An 18,267-nucleotide genomic window follows, 5' to 3' on the forward strand; every position below is an offset into this window, starting at 1 on the left:
AGCCCGCTGCCCGGGGGGCGCAACCTCTGTGCAAGGAGCTCCGACCAGGTCTGGGAGCCTTAGGTGTGAATGGGATCGGGATCGCCGGGCGTTGGAGGGAAGCTTCCAGCGTGAGACAAAGAAATTACATGAGGAAAGGGGAATTCAAGAAAAACAGAGCAAAATCAAGTATCAGAAGAAAACTTTAAAAGTGGTATGATCCCAGAGATGCATCCGTGCACTCAGGAAAACAAAGACAGGCTATTACAGTCAGAGAATAAGAAATAGCTCTCACGAGCCCGTCGGGCCAAGCGCGGCGTCCAGGGTGGTGGCAGGCGACTGGCCATCCTCACCAGCGTGCGGGGCATGTCACTCTTCCTGCCCATTGTTCTCAGGAGGCAGGAATGGAAGTGGCACTTTCTCCGCCCCAGGTTCTCGGACGTAGACGGAGGGTGAGGCCAGTGTGCGGGGGCTTCACACGCCACCTCCTTCCTTCCACCCCTCGCAGCACACAAAGCAGCTACGCCCGGATTTCCCCAAACAACTGGGATTTCCTCAGAGTCTTCCTTAGCCCTACCGGACAAGAAGCTGCCACTGAGGTGGGCCTGGTATAGGTGCTGCTTTCTTCCCATCTCCCTCCCCTTAATATACAAATATAGATTTGCTTGTGGTCCTCCCCAGAAAAGAGAAATAGCTCTTGAAAAATTTTTTTTAAAGACAGCAGATAATAAATACTCACTAAAAGTCAGAGAAATCTTCTAGAATGAACAAAAAGAGCAAAACAGAAACAAATGAAAAAACTAAAGGACTGATCTTGGACATGGTCCAGTTCCTATTAGGAATTTTAAAAAGAGAGAAAACGAAAGGAGGGAAATTTCCAAAGAAAAATGGAAGAAAATATCCTAAAGCTGAAGGACGTAGTTTTCGAATTAAAAGAACCCACTGAGTAACCAGCACAATGAGGAGAAAAAATCCCCCAGTTTTGGGAGATTTCAGAACATGAGGAGTAAGAAGCACCCAGAGAAAAGGGTGACAAGCCCAGCCCCACACGAAGGGGCAGGCGCACGGCTACCACTTACCACTGGAAGCAGGAAAGCCAGCCGCACCTCGTATGCTGAAGGAAAGGGACTTCCAACCCGGAGTCCTAGCCTACCAGATCCTCATCGGAGCTCGAGGGAGGAGACAGCGACCTCCGAAGGGCTGACAGCAAATGGACAACCTCACAGCGTCAGAGGGTAGGGTCTGAAACCAGTCTCCTGGAGCTGAACTCGAGGTTCCCGCTGGGGCTGCAGGCCAACCCTTGTCCTGGCTTTCTCAGCTCACCGAGGCTGCTGCTGCCGCGTTCCCGGGTGCCTGGCGCGGCCTCCACCATCATAGCCAGCCGCCCGTCCCATTCAGACCACCCTGATTCTGACCTGGTGGCACCCCTGTGCTTCCTCTGGGCCCACACAGGCAATTCAGGAGACTCCTCCCATCTCAGCCCGTTTACCCAGCTGCATGGCCCCTTTTGACTGGTGAGGTCCCATTTCCCACTGGGCCCACGGATGAGGGTGTGGGCACCTTCGGAGGTCACTATTCTGGCCCAACACTTGAACCTCCCGTGTCCCCTTTCTCAAGAAGTTATGGAGGACACCTTCCACGTCAACATGGGCGCACACTGAACAGGAGAAGACTTGCAGCCCCACGGCAGAGCCCCAGATGCTGGCAGGCGCGGCTCCAGGAACACAGCGCCCCCAGCAGCCGAAGGAAGGGACGTGCTGGGGTGTGCTCAGAACTTTGAATCGGAGCTGGAATGCTAACACGTCCTCGGAAAACAAGTGAAAAAACAAGGCAAACATTAGCCCCACAGACACAAGAAAACTGTGCGAGAAAGCAACGGCAGGCGGCACAACAGTGGGGGAGACCAGGCACACACCACGTTGACAGAGAGCTGCCCACATACAGTGGAGTGGGCTTCCGGGGAAGGGGTAGGTGCGCACGTCACAGGTATGCGTGCGATGGGGGAAGAAAGAACTAAACTGTCATTTCCATGATATGGAGTCAATGAATAATATGGAAAAATCTAGAAAAGGAAATATAATATGAAGGTAAATACCAGGTGAAGTGGCTGGAAGAATGGAAAGTGTTCGGCTATTATTTCTGTAAAATCTTTTTTCTCTTTCCTTCTCAGACCCCAGTCGGGGCGCTGGAAATGTCACAGTTCCAACAGCACAGCCAAACGCAGCACGAACCGCAAGGCTGGCCTGCGCACCACGCTCCCAGTACCAGGGACTTCTCCTCGGTACCTCCTGCAGGTAGAATCTACACCCCTCCTGGTTCGCCCAGCCTACCAATCACTCAGCTACACGCTGACTTTCCATTTCTTCTAAAGAGTTCACACAAAATGATTTTTCTGTTTTATCACCAATACCCAGATCAACCTTTTCTCGCTAATTCCTTGTCATATAAAGCACCTCAGTCTGGAATGCAATTCACTGGGTTTCTTTCCCTGAGCAATTAAAGAAGACACTCTCACATCTGACGAAGCCGTCCCCTGATGCCACAGGGGAAGAGGGGCCACACCTGTGCGAACCGTCTGTTAGTGGCGCTTTACTCGGGACAGGTTCTTCTCTGCGTATTTGCGTGGGGCCCTCCTAAAGCAGCTCTCTCTGTGCCCATCCGTCTGCCTGTCCGCCACTCTGCCCGGGTGTCACGACTCAGTCTCTCTCCCGCACCCGGGGTAGTGGCCGTGCGCGGCTACAGAGTGCAGCCCGGGGGGGCGGTCGCCCGTTACCTGGTGAGATCCAGAAGGCAGGCTCTTTACTAGACCCTCTGTGTCGGAGGGGGACTTCCGCGGAGCCTGCTTAACCGGTGACAAACTCTCTGAGGTGCTGCAGCTGATAGGGTGGCAATTTGGAGAACAAATGTAAAACAAAAAGTGTTTTTAAATAAACGGAAATGAAACTATGGAAAAGCAAGTGATGACAAGGCGGAGGAGCAGATGGGTAAGAACAAAACACAACAAAACAACAGTATTGCAACAACCACATATCTTGAACTTGACCCCTGACGCTTGTTGGGTGAGTGTGAGCCATTTGTCTGTTTCCAATAATGACGTCTGCTGGGCGGGACTCTGGCTTCATGAACATGTATGCATGGTGCCCTGCCCTTCCCCCCGCCATCCACCCGCCTTTGGGATAGAGGTTTAAGGGAACAAGTTATCCCTTCTCGTGTGATCATCGAAGGGGAACCTCTCCTGAATGCATTTCAGAAGTTACAGCTGCCCACCCAAGCTCGCAGTCTTGGCCGTCTCATTCCTTCCATTCCCTGCTTCCTCATGTTTTGTTTTCCCACCTATAACCCAGACCCCGGGGAGGTGTGAATGACTGGAGGCTGGAATGCCAGGTCCCAGGGCTGAGCTTCCTCAGGGCACAAGCCCGATGTTGTCAATAAATCCGGGGAAGTGTGGGCCAGGAGGTCACTCCTTAGGGGTTCCCCAGTGGGGTGTGTCCTCAGCAGAGTTCAGGGGCCCAGGGAGGACCCCATTTAAAGTGTCCCGACTAAGACTGAAGTGTGAGGTGCATCCCGCTAACCGTGCCTTCTCTGAAACGGGAGGATAAATGACTCAAACCAAAACGGTCTGGCTATTCTAACACAACGAGGGTCTCGGTCATTCATAATACAATTCACGTATAAAAAAAAAAAAAAGAAAACCAACACACACACGCACATACAAAGGCATCTTACATGGAGAACACACAAAATCGTAAACCTCTGGGTGCCCGACAGCCCGCTTCACCGGGGCGGTGTGCCCAGTGTGTTCCTAGCACACGTGACGTATTGGTGCACAGACCACAGCAGCGGTGGGGTTAGCTCAGAGCTAGCTGGTTAGTTGCCAGCCAGGGAGACGGCTGAACACACACAGATATTAACAGCAACGGGCAACGGGATTAGTTACCAGGTGTCTAGTGGGGTGGAGGGAGACCCGGCCCGGCTACAGGCTCAGTGTGGCGTCTATGTCAGCTTTTCCCAACAAGTGGAGGAGAAGCAGGCTCTGATCCCGGCACACCGAGGCAGAAAGGCAGGGGAGGAGAAACAAAGTGAGAACGGCGGCATCCACAGCTCCATGTAGGGGTCTCGGGCTCGCACCCTCCATGAACCCGAAAGCAAGAACCACAGCAACCAGTGTGTCACCACCCTGGGTTAGTCTCCCGCTGGAAACCAACAGGCCAGTTATTTGTGATGAAGAAACGCCCACCATGCAAGAACAGAGGCATTCCAAGCAAGTGCTCTCTGAGCTGGACCACTCACGCTCGTTCAAACACAGCACTCCTCCTGAAATCCAGAACCGCAGAGTCCCGAGAGAGAGAGAGAGAGAGAGAGAGAGAGAGAGAGAGAGAGAGAGAGAGAGAGAGAGAGAGAGGAGGCAGGGGCGGGGTTCCCACCATCCACCAGCCAGGCAGCCGGGCACGCAAGCCTCAGAGCACAGTCCCCGTGGGACGGTGAAGGTTAGCCGTGGACCTGCTGCCCAGCCCGCGCCCTCAGCTGGAGTGGGCCTTCACCCTGCCTAACCCCGGGAGTCCTCCTTGGGTAGCTTTCCCCTGGAACGGGGAAAGAGAAGGTCCTGCATCAGACACACCCCGGGCTCCGGCGTGCTGTCTCCGGGAAGGCGTGCTCGAAAGGCCTACTCCGCTTTCCTGCTGGTACATGTTGGTGTCCAGCCCTTGCCGCCCCCATTTCGCTGAGTCCCACCATGCACTCGAGACAGATCAAACAATTCAGCTGCCAACCAAACCATAAAGAAAGAGAACCTGTGTCATCACCTCAGGTGGGGGGTCGTCTATTAGCACAACTCCTTGATTCATTTGATATTTGCCTAACAGAGAAGAAGAACCTGCTGAGATTATTGCCAAAGGATGAACATTACTCTCTGAAATTGGGTAAGTGATGTCTGTGTGGCTTTGACCGCCAGGGGCGGGGTGGGTGGTTACAGCCAGAGCCCAGAATGCCCAGCGGCCGGTGGCCCCAGGCTGGGGGCACAGCTGGTGCAGCAGGGGCTCGAGTCATATCCTGTCCACAGCGGGCCACTGGCTTCTGCTTGCCCGAGTCCACATACCTCCTGCAGAGACGGCCTGATTCTGGCAGGAAAGTACACAGTAGCTAATTCTTCACAATTCTTATTCCATAAAACATACAGGGGCTTCTATAAACCCGTCCCCCTTCCCCTCCCCCCAGAAGCAGCATCTCTCACCCAGTGTAATCCCGCTTAGCGCTTTTCCTTCGGTAGAGGACGGCCAGGACCACGCTGGTGAGCAGGGAGAGACCCACGACCACGGCCGTCACTATGCCCACCACCACCCAAACCGGAAACACGGGCAACACCGCTGGGGAGAAAGAACAGAATCGTGTTATGGTCCGTTGTGACAGAGAAGAAATGGGATTTATGACATGAATACGCAAGTGTCTTCCTTTAGCGGTCGTCACACCCTGTATTATCACCCAGATCGTGGGACCCCAGTGTCTAAGGAGTGACGCGGGGGCAGTAGCTGGTAGAGGATGAGATATGGTGAACTGATCATTCCCACCCACACCGCCCCTCTCAGCGTGCCAAAATGAAAACGAAACAGAAAACGAACTGGGATGTGACATCACTCCCACCTACTCGCCAACAGAGCAGCCGACGTCTTAGAGTGAGACCCCAGAACATGCGTTCCTGCTGCTGCTCCAAAAAGGGAAGAAACAGCGGTCGTGTTTCTGCAAATGTTAAAACTCTCTCCCAGAGGACATCGGAAGAGTATTAACCTCCTTCTTTCCCACCGCTCAGCCCATCAACCACAGTGAGGCTGGTCTGACTTCTAACAACATTGGGCGACCACCACCCCAGAAATGGGTCGGGAGGCTTCAGACAGCAGGTGTGTATGTGGAGAGATTGGCTACCCAGCCTGCGTGGGCAGCGGCCCCAGGCCCCCCGGCCCCCAGTTCCCTAGAAACGGGGTGCATTGCTGCAAAATGCTCCGTTCACGCACACCCTGGGACGTTAGTCTCATTTTCCACTCCAACACGCGACAAAGGGGACTGAGCCATTCCCGCAAACGTCGCCAGGAAGTACCTTTCTCCACGACGTAGAGCCGAATGTGCCCTGGCTGGGCGACGATGTCGGGAGGGTTTTTGACGTCGCAGATGTAGGTGCCGTTGTGGGTGAACTGCATGTTCTCTATGCTGATGGAGGCGTCCTTCTTGTCCAGGTCTCCAGCCCAGCTGATCCTGTCCTTGAAGGGCGGGTAATTCCCGGGGTACTCCTGCCCCTGGGAGTAGTGGAAGAACTGCAACCAGAAAAACAGGGCGCGTGAGCTCACCCCGAAGGCAGAGGTGCCAACGCTCCCACGGGCATGAGCGTGCTGTGGAGGGCTCGTCATGCAGACTCCCTACGGGGAGGCGCCCTTTGCCTCGCAAGTCTCATGTGGAATCTTAGCCAGACAGGGGTTGGGGAAACACAGGGTTCAGTCCTGTTTCAGCTGGAAAAACACACTCGGGTGTCATCTCGCGTCCTCTCGATATCCCAGTGACAGAAGGATCAACACCTGTATTTTTATGAGTGACAGAATGGAGACTCAAAGAAGCCATTAGCCCCGTAGGGCCGTCCTCAAAGCCAGGGGTCCGAGGGTGACAGCAGTGAACTCAGTTCACCATCAGACACAGAAAGAAGCCTAACTATCAGTTAATCCGATGGGTTTCTCCCTCTTATGTATCCGTTTCCCACGGGACAAGGGAACAAAGCCCTGGCAACCCAAACAGTCCTCGCCTGCCTTCCCAGGCTCGGCCTTCGGCCCCTTTCTTTTCCAAGCTCACTCACATTTTTCAAAGTAACATCGTCAAAGCGCCCGTCAAACCCAGCGCCCATCAAACCCAGCGCACGGGAAGCCAGGTGAGGCCTGGCGGGTGGGGGCCTCGCCCAACACTGGGTTCACTGGGGCAGCTCCACTGGAGGCTTCCTGCCGGTGCCGCAGTTGGGGGTGGGGTGGCAGTGGGGCAGAATCTGTACTCGAGTCCTGCTGGCGATCCAACCGGGGCAATTTCGTCACCTTGGAGTGCAGGGAAACCCCTGAGCCACCGACCGACTCCTGCATTTCATCGTGTCCCGAACCCCCCTCTACCTGCAGCGTTCCCGAGCTCTCAGGCCTCCCCCGATGGCTGACTCATGCCGCCACCCCGATGCCCTGCCCTCCAAACCTATCACTCTCTCCCAGGAACTTCTCCCACCTAGGGGTCTCATCTTGCCTGGCAGTCCATTCGATCTCCTGAGGGTCTCTCTCCTCTGCTGAACCCCCACGAACGATGCCGGTTGTATGCTCTCATCGTCTCGGCCTCGGCCTCTTCCCTGGCCTCACGCTCCTCCAGCCCACCCTCCCGATGCCTAAATGCCCACCGCAAACAGTGTTGACGACCACAGCCATTTAAAATACGTGCCCTGCGCTTTTGGTCACCTCATCCTCAGGCAGAACCGTGAGGGCTCCTGCTTTACCCTCCGTGCAAGTCTGTGACATGACAGGCTCCCAGACGCCAGCAGAAGACACGAGACTCCTGAAAAGGCTTCTCTCCAGGGAAGGCGCTGAGACAGAGGACCTTATTACACAGGACACAGCACGCAGCATGTTCCCATCTTCGGCCCTTGCCCCCCCGCCCCCGACTCCCACAGGGACAGCCTGGAGGGGCTCAGGTGGATGCTGGTCCTCAGAGCCTTTGATTACATTTAAGGAGCCCCAAGCTTAGGGAACCCAAATCTTTTATAATAGGCAGTAAGTCCATCCGACCTTTGCCCCACAGGGAGACACTACCTCTCCCACACAGGACAGTAAGCAAACCTGTCCTCTGCTCCAGAGACACCGTCGCTGTCTTCCTAGGCTAGTGTCGCTGTGCTAAGTAAGGAGGTCCGTCCTGCCTCTGCTGGCCAGGTGTGCAGAAACATGAAGCCCCTGTGGAAAACGACGCTCCTAACGGCCCTGCCAGGTGAGACTCACCTGCCAGACACTCCCAGAGGACAAAGGGAGGCTTAGGACTTAAGTGAGTTGCCCGAGATAACAGGTCTTAGTCCCACTTTCTCCTCATGATGCCCCGTGTGGGAAGCTCTGCATCTCCAGTTTACAGACCGGTCAGGCCCGTCGGCCCTGCTTAACAAGAACCCAGCGTGTAGCTGTTGACGCGCCTTCCCTTTAGCCCTCCGGCCCTGTGTTTCTGTTTGACCGCTTACCCCGTGTGATGTCACCGACATGCCACTCTTACTTCTAAGTACTCCCCGAGGGAGAGCACGGATTGTTTCTGTGTTTCTGAGGACCTCGCCGACCCACAGCGAGCTCCCCATGCAGGCCGCTGAACCAGACGGACCAGAATGTCCATCAAGAAACTCATAACTGAATCAGAAAGACTGTGTGTGTGTGTGTGTGTGTGTGTGTGTGTAAGAAATACCAATAAAAATGGGGCAAATGGAAGCTCTGCGGAGGCAGGGTGAGTCGTGACCAGTGTCAGCAAGGCCTGCCAGGGGCTGCTCTGAGGGAAAGATACAGTTCAAAATGGGCCGCGATGGTGGAGGAAATGGGGGGACGGCAGGGCGACAGCGACCCACAGGGACGAGAAAACAAACTGCCTTTACGGGAAGCCGAGCAGATTTTTTTCTTTCCTCGGGCAGTCTGGAGCAAGAGAAGGGCCCTGCAGCCTGATCGAGGACAGACACACCGGTTTCGGGAGTGACCGATGGGAAGGATGGGTCACCGATGACACCACAGCAGAGAGGACCCCGCAAGGTGGGACTAGGGCGCTCCTACCGACATGGAGGTGTCGGTCCCCTCTGGCTGGAAGCTCCAGGAGACTGTGGTTAGCATGCTGGTGGTGTTCACGGACTTGAACGTGCACGTCAGCTTCCCTTGCGTCCCATTGGCCACGTACATCTCTTTCGGGGTGTACACCTCCAGGGTGGACACGCCAGCAGTCACTGGAGAGAGAGACGGGGACAGGAAGGCTTAGGAGCAGGATTCAGCACGGACACCACGGAGCATGTTAGTAAGAGAAGATGACACAGGCACGAGAAACTCACAGGATAAGCACAGTCACCTGCCGCCACTGTGCAGGTGCGTCCTACCAACAGGACCCCTTGCTGAGGGCCCGGGCTCGTGGGTTGTTGTATTTTAGTAACCAGATGCTTTTACTAGTCCTATAGTGTGTCCATTCACCTACCAAAGGACAGGCTGCTTCTCAGATGGCCCGATTTTAATGATGTGGGGGCCACAGTTTTACTTCCTCAAATAGTTCTCATACTTGCCTGTTACAAGCCACTGGCTAGCCCACAGAACTTCTCTCCTCTTCCACATTTAAGGCGATTAAAACTATTCTAGTTGGATAATGTGTCATTTTAAAGCCGTGCCTATTATTCAACCAACCCTTCTCCTACAAAGGATTTAAGGCAAAGAAAATCATACAACAGGGCACGCTTTCCTTACTGAAATCTTACCGCCCATCCGATTTCAGTGGGGTCGTGCACCCTCGAGGGACAGAGGACCACACCGGGTCATGCTTCTGTTTACCCCATTAGTCCCCAGTCCGCCCAAGCCCAGGAAACAGTATTGGAAAGCTCTACCACCTGGAATATAAAAATAGCTCTTGTTCACAAGATGTATACCCAGAGGCAACCGCAGGAATCGCTAAGGATGGCTGCTCAAATCACCTTCGCTCAGAAACAGACACTGCCCTGGATGCAGGGAAGGTCAGCAAAAAACGAGTTTGCCCTAGGACGGGAAACAACGAGAATGAATACGGAAAAGATGAAAGACACCCGTCTTCAAAATAAGGAACTTTGAAGAGAAACCATTTAGAGAGAATCCACATCTGTCGTGTTCCAGTTACTCTTAGAATGTCACAGATGCGCAGAATGAGGAGCGGTGTTGTGGCCCGGGACTGAGGGGCACATTCAGAAGGACGGAGGCCTTCTGACTACAGGGCCAAGGGGAGGAAGAGGCTCCCCAGTCTCCTGAACATCTCCCCCAAATGTCTATTCTTAGGACACAAAGTGCGCTTGTGGCTATTCTGTTAAATAAACTGATAGCCGCACTGCATCGGGCAAATTTTTTTTCTGCTAAAGAGGGTGGATTATTATTACAGGGAACAATGGGTTATTATTTGTGGTCCAAACCTCACAACAAGCCCTTCTTTCACACAAGAAGCAAACAAAAGGCGTTCCTTGCTATTGTGGGCAGACAGAAAAGCAGCCCCCGGGCACTTCGTTCCAAGGGAAGGCCAGAGCTCGAGCCAGGACCACCTGACCCCTTATTCCAGGAAGCAGCTCGGCTCGGAAACCCTTACTGAGTGTGATTCCTGCCAGTTTCGTCCACAGTGAGGGGCGCTGCAAGGACAGCCAGGCTTGAATGTCAACAATGAGGGCCCTCCAGGGCTTTCCCACTCCACATCCCTGCCCCGAGACCTGGGCGCAAGACAGGCGCCCTGCGACGCGACTGGCAGACAGAATGTGGCCGAGGGTCCAAGTTTCCACCAGGAATCTTCACTAAAGAGACTGACCAAATCCCTAAAAGGCCCTTAGACAACCTGTTTACAGCAGATTTAATGACACTACTGCCACCGTCTCTCACCTGGGATTCTCAGCGGTTTCCTAAGCTGGTGGCCTTTCGGGTGTCACCTGCTCACCTGCAGCCTGTCCGGGTAGAGGCCAGAGAGATCCCGTCAAAATGCCCGTCAGATCTCATGCCACCTCCGCCCCAAACCCCGCAGGGTTCTTCCCCTCAGCCTGGGCCACGGTCCTCACGGGCCGCAAAGCCCATGGTGTGAGCAGGGTCCTGGCCGCCTCCCAGACCTCTCCAACGATGCATCCCCCACGATGCAGCAGCCACCCTGTCACCTGTGCCCCCCTGCCTGTGAAAGCGCCCCCAAGTATAGCAACCGGAGGTGTCCCCGGTGATCGTGAGGCCTGAGACATGAGCAGACGGGGATCCACTGTGTGAAGCGCTGAGTCTGTGCGGCTGACCCCAGGGAGAAGGGCCAGGGGACGACCTCGCCTGAACCTGCCCGCAGTCGCCACGCACCGGACCGAGCCCCGCAGTGCTCCCACCAAGCACAGTGCGGCGGGGGCGGCGGCGGTTTCTGACCAACTGCCAAGGGACAGGGTCAGTCCCAGGGCTTCTCCCACGTGGGCAACGCGAAGAACCAAGCACAGGGCTCCCCGCGGCCGAGCTCGGGGGGTCGCACTGTTCTCCTAACAACGGGGAATGGTGCGCTTTGTGCAGCCTGTTCTGAGTGACTGGGAGGGCTGTGGAGAAACACAGGGAAACCTTTGTGGACCCCAGATGGCTCGTGCCCAGAGTCGTGGGGGGGGGGGGGCGAATGTAAGGGACAAGGGGACAGTAGGGAAACTGTGGTCCTAGTCCCACCGCGCCTGTCCCTGCTGCCGGGATCCAGCCGGAACAGGATATTAAATAGGTTCGTCTCAGGCCTGAGATGCACGCTGAGGGCACAGGGGCAGGAGATGCTGTGCAAAGTATTGAAGCGTCAGTTTAAAACTCATGGATGGGAGAAAAAGTGGTGAATCCCGGGAAAACCAGATGCCTCCGGAATGAAAACACGGAAAGGAGACGAAGTAAAAGGATGAAGCGGTTCCCTGACGTCTTCCTATCCTGCCAGCTCCAGATCCTGAGGACACGCTGCCTTCCACACGCCTTCCACTCGGTCACACGAGCGGAGCTAGTTTTCCTCCCGAGGGAGGGATCCTGCCTTGGGGTTCAAAGGCAAGAAAACAAACAAAAACAGCCCTTCTTGGAGGAGACCCATTCAAATGAGAAGAGCCCGAAAAATCATTTGAGAAGTAATCAAACAGGATATCCAAAAGTTGATATCCTTTTTTTTTTTGATGGAGAAAAACAGATCAGTTTGGGGAGGAAAAAAAAGAGCAAATAGAGAATACAAAACAACATTCATCACAGCCACCAAGAAAAAAGCAAATTCAAGAATGGTTTGCCCAAGAGGCTATTTCCAGATGGAATCTATTTCAATACTCTAAAGCACTGCATTGATAAAACATAAGCGGCCTGGCCGGTGTGGCTTGCTGGTTGGGCGTCAGCCCGAAAAGCGGTGCGTCGCTGGTTTGAGATGCCCAGCTGGGGCAAAAGCCTGGGTTGCGGGTTTGGTCCCTGACTGGGGCTTGCACGAGAGCCACCGATCTGTGTTTCTCCCTGACATCACTGTTCCTCTCCTTCTCTCTCTCCCTCCCTTCCCCTCTCTCTAAAAATAAATACAATCTTTCAAAAAAAAAGTAATATGCCCCAACAAACTTGTCAGTCAATATGATGTTACTCCGAGTGAACCCTGACTCTTGTACCACAAAGTCACTTGCAGTGACTGTACACACCCTCCCGGCCTAGGTGGGGGTTTTGAAACGGTCATCGTGGAGACAATTCCTGGTCGGCTCCTGCTGGGTCCGGTGTCAAAACCTCAGCCTTTCAACAAACCATGTTAGGGCTCTGCTTGAAATGAAAAAAAAAAAAAAAAGGGTTGTGTTTTGAAAATTTTTGGAAGCGCTTTGAAGTCAGCAGTATATTCTCCGCCTTCAAAGAGTACAACCAAGGAATTCATTTAAAAACAGCCCTCTGGCCTCTTTGCTGTTGGTACACAGTGATAGTCTGAGATTGCAGTCTCTCCTCGCAGAACCATAAATAGGACCTTTTAAATCATGCTAAATGAGAGGAACTAGCGAGAGCACAACATAATTCAGACCCGTGTTTATGGCTGGAACCGAGCAGAGGGGGCAGGGCGAAAAGGCTCCCCGTTGAGGGCCATGTTCTGACACGTTTTCTGTATGTTTAATATATTTTATCTTTCATAGTACGAACTGCTTTTTTCAAGAAGAGAAAAGGAGACATCAGTAAAGTGATGAGAGTCGCCTCTTTACTTCCAGTGACAGCAGCAGCACGTGACCATTACCGTGACCATGACCATGACCGGGCTAGGGAAGCAGGGCCAGTAGGGGGAGGGGCAGGGGACGGGCAGCATGGGGGAGGGGAGGAGGAGGAGTGGAAGTACGGTTTGGAAAGGAGTGTATATATAAACATGGGGCTGAGTTTTAAACACACACAGTTTGAGGCAGAGAGGTAAGGCTCAGTGGCTTGGTCCACAGTCCTGCCTCCAAGGGTCAGCCACACAGTTCCATGGACTCGTGCTGGGTCCTGTGAGACAGGACAGTGAAAAGCTAGGAAAATTCCTTGGCAGCCGGAACAGGAAAACCGGGACAGATCGCTGAACACACTGGCCGAGCGACTGACAGCCAGGTGCAGACGGTCCCCAGGGCAGAAGGAAGGCCCGGCAGGGCAAACTTGGGAACACAGGGACCTCACCCCAGGGGTGACCTCTCCCACTGCCCCTTCCCTCCCTGGAGATGACATCTAGGCCCCAGGGGTGGTCCAGCTCCAGACACAGAAAAGCAGCAGAACCAGGGGGGCAAGGCCAGGACCAGCTGCAATGACTAAGGACCCCCTGCTCTGCTGCTGACCAATCAGGGGAGCCCGTGACCTTGAAAGGACACACCTGGGGAACTGATGAATGTTCTGCTGAGACCCTCCCGAGACCTCCCCCAGGGTCCCCACCTGCAGGAGAGAGACAAAGGCCCCAGGCGCCAGTCCCTTCCCTTCCTTCTCCCCCCACTTCTTTCTTCCCAGGCAGGCACCTCCTGAACTCTAAGGCAGCTGGACGCAGGCTGATCCCCCGAACCTGTCCCCAAGCCCCCTTTTCTCCGACCTCCCAGTGAGCTCAGGCAGCCCAGCCTGGGCTCTCCCGTTGCTGCTTCCTCTGTGCCGAGCCCTCCCTTGGTTCACTGTCCCAGCTTCAGCGGACAGACCCTCATGGTCACGCAGACCCGCGTTGTGAAATCTTTCCCATGTGAAGTCCAGAACCAGCCCTGCTCCGGGCCAGGCCCCCGTCCGGTGACATAACAGGGCAAGCCCAGGTGGGACTGGGGCTTTCTCTCCTGAGCCTGTGCTGCCCCACTGGCTTACTGGCAGTGACCCAGACTGCGTCGTCATGGGTAGAATGGCGGGATTCCAGACAGGAGCCCACCCAGGACCACCTCACAGACCGGGACCTCGTGAGGTGCCAGCAGAAACCCATTGGGCCCGCCCGGCTCCTCGATTTGCCCCAGGTGAGCGTGGGTGCGTTCCCTTGGGAATTCCAGACTCCCCTGCAGTCCTGAGGTCAGAGGCTGAATGTCTTTGATCTGTCTTTTTTAAAAATCCTTGAGGCAGAGCTACAGGTTAGGGTTTGAGAGGAATCCAGGCTAAGGCATGAGTGGAGGAGAAAAATGGATGGCTCATTTTTAACGTCGGCTTTTCAGCTGCTTTCTGGTGGCCTTAACAGAACTGGTTAAATTAAAGTCTAAACTCCTTCAGCTCTAAGGATGAGGGCCGCTTGCTGCCTCCAAGTGTTCTTAGGTGACTGAGAATCTTTGTGGAGGGGAAGGCGGAGGCTTGAGATGTGGACCTATAGTTGCTGCAAAGCCTTTACTTACTGGCAAGGACTTACAGAATTGGGGAGATTTAACTAGAAGTGATCAACTTAACGTGGCCAGAATGTCTCTCTTTTAATACCTAAACTAAGTTTTGCATGCAGAATTAGAAGGATGCTGGCTCTAAATTAAACCGAATGAATGGGAAGCTTGTCTTGATTGCCGATTAGAAGCCTCTAGGAGGAGCACCCTCCTAGTTAACACTAGTGTCTAGTTAACACTAGACTAGAAGACCAGAAAGGCCACTTTTCAAGACTTGGCTCTGGAAAGCAGCTGCCCTTGAGTGACAGGCAGGCTGTTGTTCGGGTGACCCGCCCACTTCCTGGTTCTTCCTAGGCCTGGGTTGGACCTGCCAGGGTTCCGGGCCCCCTGTCCAGTCTGGTCCTTTTCCTGGGTGTTCCCAGGCTGGGCTCTGCTCCTTCACATGGCTATTTTGGCTTTTCCTACTCCTCCTTTTCTTCTGGTCCTGGTGCCTGGCCTCAGTGGAGCCCCAGGGAAAGGCTTCCTGCCTGCTTGGAGGGTTAAGCCCCCAGGGTAGAGGACAGGGCAGCACCCCTGAGTGTGTGAATGAAGCTGTATGCGCTGTGGTTTCCTAGGAAATCAGGCCCCACGAAGCAACAGTGGCTTCCAGAGGAAGCCGACAAGGTGTCTGGTTCAGCTTCCCAGTTTGCTGAGTTCAGTGTCTGTCCTAACGGGATTACTACAAAGGGTTCACTGGAAGCTCTCGTGGAGGAGTCTGTCTTTGGCGAGGAAAGCCAGGTCTGCAGGAGGAGCTGGGTGTAGGAGGCTGAAGTGGGATTTGGAAAGAGAAGGCAGGCATGGAAGGGGTTGCTCAGGGGCGTTTCCCCTTCTTGCTGATGGTTCGGGAGGGGCTCAAATTCTCATGGAGGGGGAAACTACAAAGGCCCTAATACATACTTTATCTGTTCTTTTTAAAAATTACAGTTTACATTCCGTATGATTGTATGTCACTCCCTGGTACACAGCAGAGTGGTCGGACAGTCACACCTGTGTTTTGTAAACCAATCCCCACAACATTTCAAGTACCCACCCAGCACCATGCAGAGTTACTAGAATACCATCGACTAAGTTCCTTCTGCGGCACTGTGTGTCCCTGCGACTGCTCTGTGACTGCCAGCTCGTAATTCTCAATCCCTGCACCTCTCTCACCAAGTCCCCCCTTGTCCTGGGGCAACTGCCCTGCAGAGTAAGCTTCTCTACAAAGGATAGAGATCGTTGGGCAACATCTGCTCTAAAATTGGAACCTATTCCCTCCCAACAGAATATTTTCACCAATCAAATCGGCGCCAATTCACCTGGTAGGGTGAGACTTTTCTCAAAACCAACGACGCCCATATTATCTTTTTCCAGAAGGGTGAAAAGCGTTTAGAGCCAATAAGCCAAATACTGGACCAAATGAGAAAATAAGGATGACTTTAAAGGAAGCTCCAAAGAGGAAAGGAATGTGGGGACTGACTGAATGTTTGCTGACCGCCTTTCCTTCACTATTGATGTTCACAAGAGCCTCAGGGACGGCTTCACAGGGGGCCCGCTCTCCCCAGAATGGCCCCAAACAGCCCAGGGCCTCACAGGGAGGCCTCTCTTGGCTTGCTACGTATTTGCCTCTCCAAACTCATCCCCAGGGCCCCAAGGTTCCCCTTTTCGGGGTATATTCTCGCCAGCTGGGAGCAATTTGATCCTGAGTCCCTCAAGAAAAAGGCTGACCTCCTTTTGTAACACAGCCTGGTCCCCACGTACAGTGGGCAACAGGGAGGTCTGGCCAGGCAATGGCGCCATTAACTCTACCACTATCCCGCAGCTGGACCTGCCTCGCACTTCCCACGGGAAATGGACAGGGTCCCTACGCCGGAGCCTTCACAGCTCTAAGCTGCATGCCGTCTGTAAACCGGAAAACTGTAGCCAGATGGAAACAACATTTCAAAAATGGGTGAATGGATTTGTCAGTCCTTTACATGCATCTCTGAGGCAGCCCAACTGTTCAAGAATTTAACGGTCTTTTTAAAAAATATATTTTATTGATTATGCTACTACAGTTGTCCCAGTTTTTACCCCTTTACCCCCCTCCACCCAGTACCCCCATTCCCTCCAGCAATCGCCTCCTTAGTTCATGTCCATGGGCCACACATTTAAGTTCTTTGGCTTCTCCATTTCCTATACTATTCTTAACATCCCCTGTCTATTTTGTACCTGCCAATTTATACTTAATCCCCGTACCTTTTCCCCCATTCTCCCCCTTCCCCCTCCCAACTGATAACCCTCCATGTGATCTCCATATCCATGATTATGTTTCTGCTTTGCTTGTTTGCTTAGTTTGTTTTTTAGAGTAAATTGTTGATAGCTGTGAATTTATTGCCATTTTAATTTGCATAGTTTTGATCTTCTTTTTCTTAACTAAGTCCCTTTAGCATTTCATATAATAAAGGTTTGGTGATGATGAGCTCCTTTAGGTTTACCTTGTCTGGGAAGCACTATATCTGCCCTTCCATTCTAAATGATAGTTTTGCTGGGTAGAGTAATCTAGGTTGTAGCTCCTTGTTTTTCATCACTTTGAATACTTACCAGTCCCTTCTTGCCTGCAAAATTTGTTCTGAGAAATCAGCTGACAGTCTTATGGGAATTCCTTTGTAGGTAACTCTCTGCCCTTCTCTTGCTGCTTTTAAGATTCTCCCTTTATGTTTAACCTTTGGCATTTTAATTATGATGTGTCTTGGTGTGGTCCTCTTTGGGTCCTCTTGTTTGGGACTCTCTGTGCTTCCTGGACTCGTATGTCTGTTTCCTTCACCAAATTAGGGACATTTTCTTTCATTATTTTTTCAAATAAGTCTTCAATTTCTTGCTCTTTCTCTTCCCCTTCTGGCACACCTGTGACTCGAATGTTGGTATTTTTGAAGATGTCCCAGTGGCTCCTTAGCCTATCCTCATTTTTTTTGGATTCTTTTTTCTTGTTGCCGTTCTGATTCAATGTTTTTTTCTTCCTTATGTTCCAAATCATTGATGTGATTCTCAGCTTCATCCCCTCCACTGTTGGTTCCCTGAACATTTTCCTTTATTTCGCTAATGTAACCTTCATTTCTGCCTGGGTCTTTTTTAAGCCGTTGCAGTACCCAGTAAGTTCGTCGAGCATCCTAATAACCAGTGTTTTGAACTCAGCATCTGACGGATTGCCCATCTCCATTTTGTTTAGTTCTTTTTCTGCCGTTTTTGTTCTGCTCTTTCCTTTAAGCCATGTTTCTTTGTCTCCTCGTTTTGGCGGCCTCCCTGTGTTTGTTTCTGTGTATAAGATAGAGCTGCTTTGACTCCCTGCCTTAGCAGTGTGGCCTACTGTAGAAAAGTGCACCAGTTAGTTGTCGCCAGGTGGTGCTCTGTGGCTCTGTGGGGTGCAGGGCTTGGAGAGAGGACAGTGCTGCTGCCTGGCCTCTGGGGTTCTGTCTGGGAGAAGGCCATCTCCCAGGACTTGCCCTGATGCCAGTCCTTTCAATTTTTCCCAGTGTGCCACTGGTGCCCTTCCAGCTGTTGCCCTGGTGCTGAAGCCCAGAGGGAGTGAATCTGCGTAAGCTCTAACTCTGTTGCAGGCCTCCTGAGAATCCTGCTGTTTCTTCCACGGGCCCATCCCCCACTGGTATTTACAGCCATAAGTTATGGAAACTTATCTTCCTGGTGCTTGAGCCCTGGGCATGGGGTTGGGATCCTTCACTCCTGAGGTTTTTCTCCCAATTTTTATCCACCACATGAGTGTGGGA

At 53.1% G+C, this 18,267-nt stretch overlaps 1 protein-coding gene across 2 annotated transcripts in view; it reads right to left on the reverse strand.

Annotated features, from left to right (window-relative positions):
* Positions 1–18,267, reverse strand: part of MPZL1 (myelin protein zero like 1) — a 33,438-nt gene that overhangs the window by 5,169 nt on the left and 10,002 nt on the right. The window contains exons 2-6 of one of the 2 annotated variants that reach the window (XM_053914423.2): positions 10,593–10,654; positions 8,778–8,944; positions 6,068–6,281; positions 5,210–5,342; positions 2,753–2,855 (exon numbers count right to left, since the gene is read on the reverse strand). In XM_053914423.2, the coding sequence (XP_053770398.1) occupies positions 2,753–2,855; positions 5,210–5,342; positions 6,068–6,281; positions 8,778–8,900 (573 nt within the window). In that variant the 5' untranslated portion in view covers positions 8,901–8,944; positions 10,593–10,654. The remainder of the gene's footprint in view (positions 1–2,752; positions 2,856–5,209; positions 5,343–6,067; positions 6,282–8,777; positions 8,945–10,592; positions 10,655–18,267) is intronic. The other variant, XM_053914422.2, reaches the window with a different exon arrangement.

Source organism: Desmodus rotundus, chromosome 12 (genome assembly GCF_022682495.2).
Source record: "Desmodus rotundus isolate HL8 chromosome 12, HLdesRot8A.1, whole genome shotgun sequence".
NCBI classification, from domain to species: domain Eukaryota; kingdom Metazoa; phylum Chordata; class Mammalia; order Chiroptera; family Phyllostomidae; genus Desmodus; species Desmodus rotundus.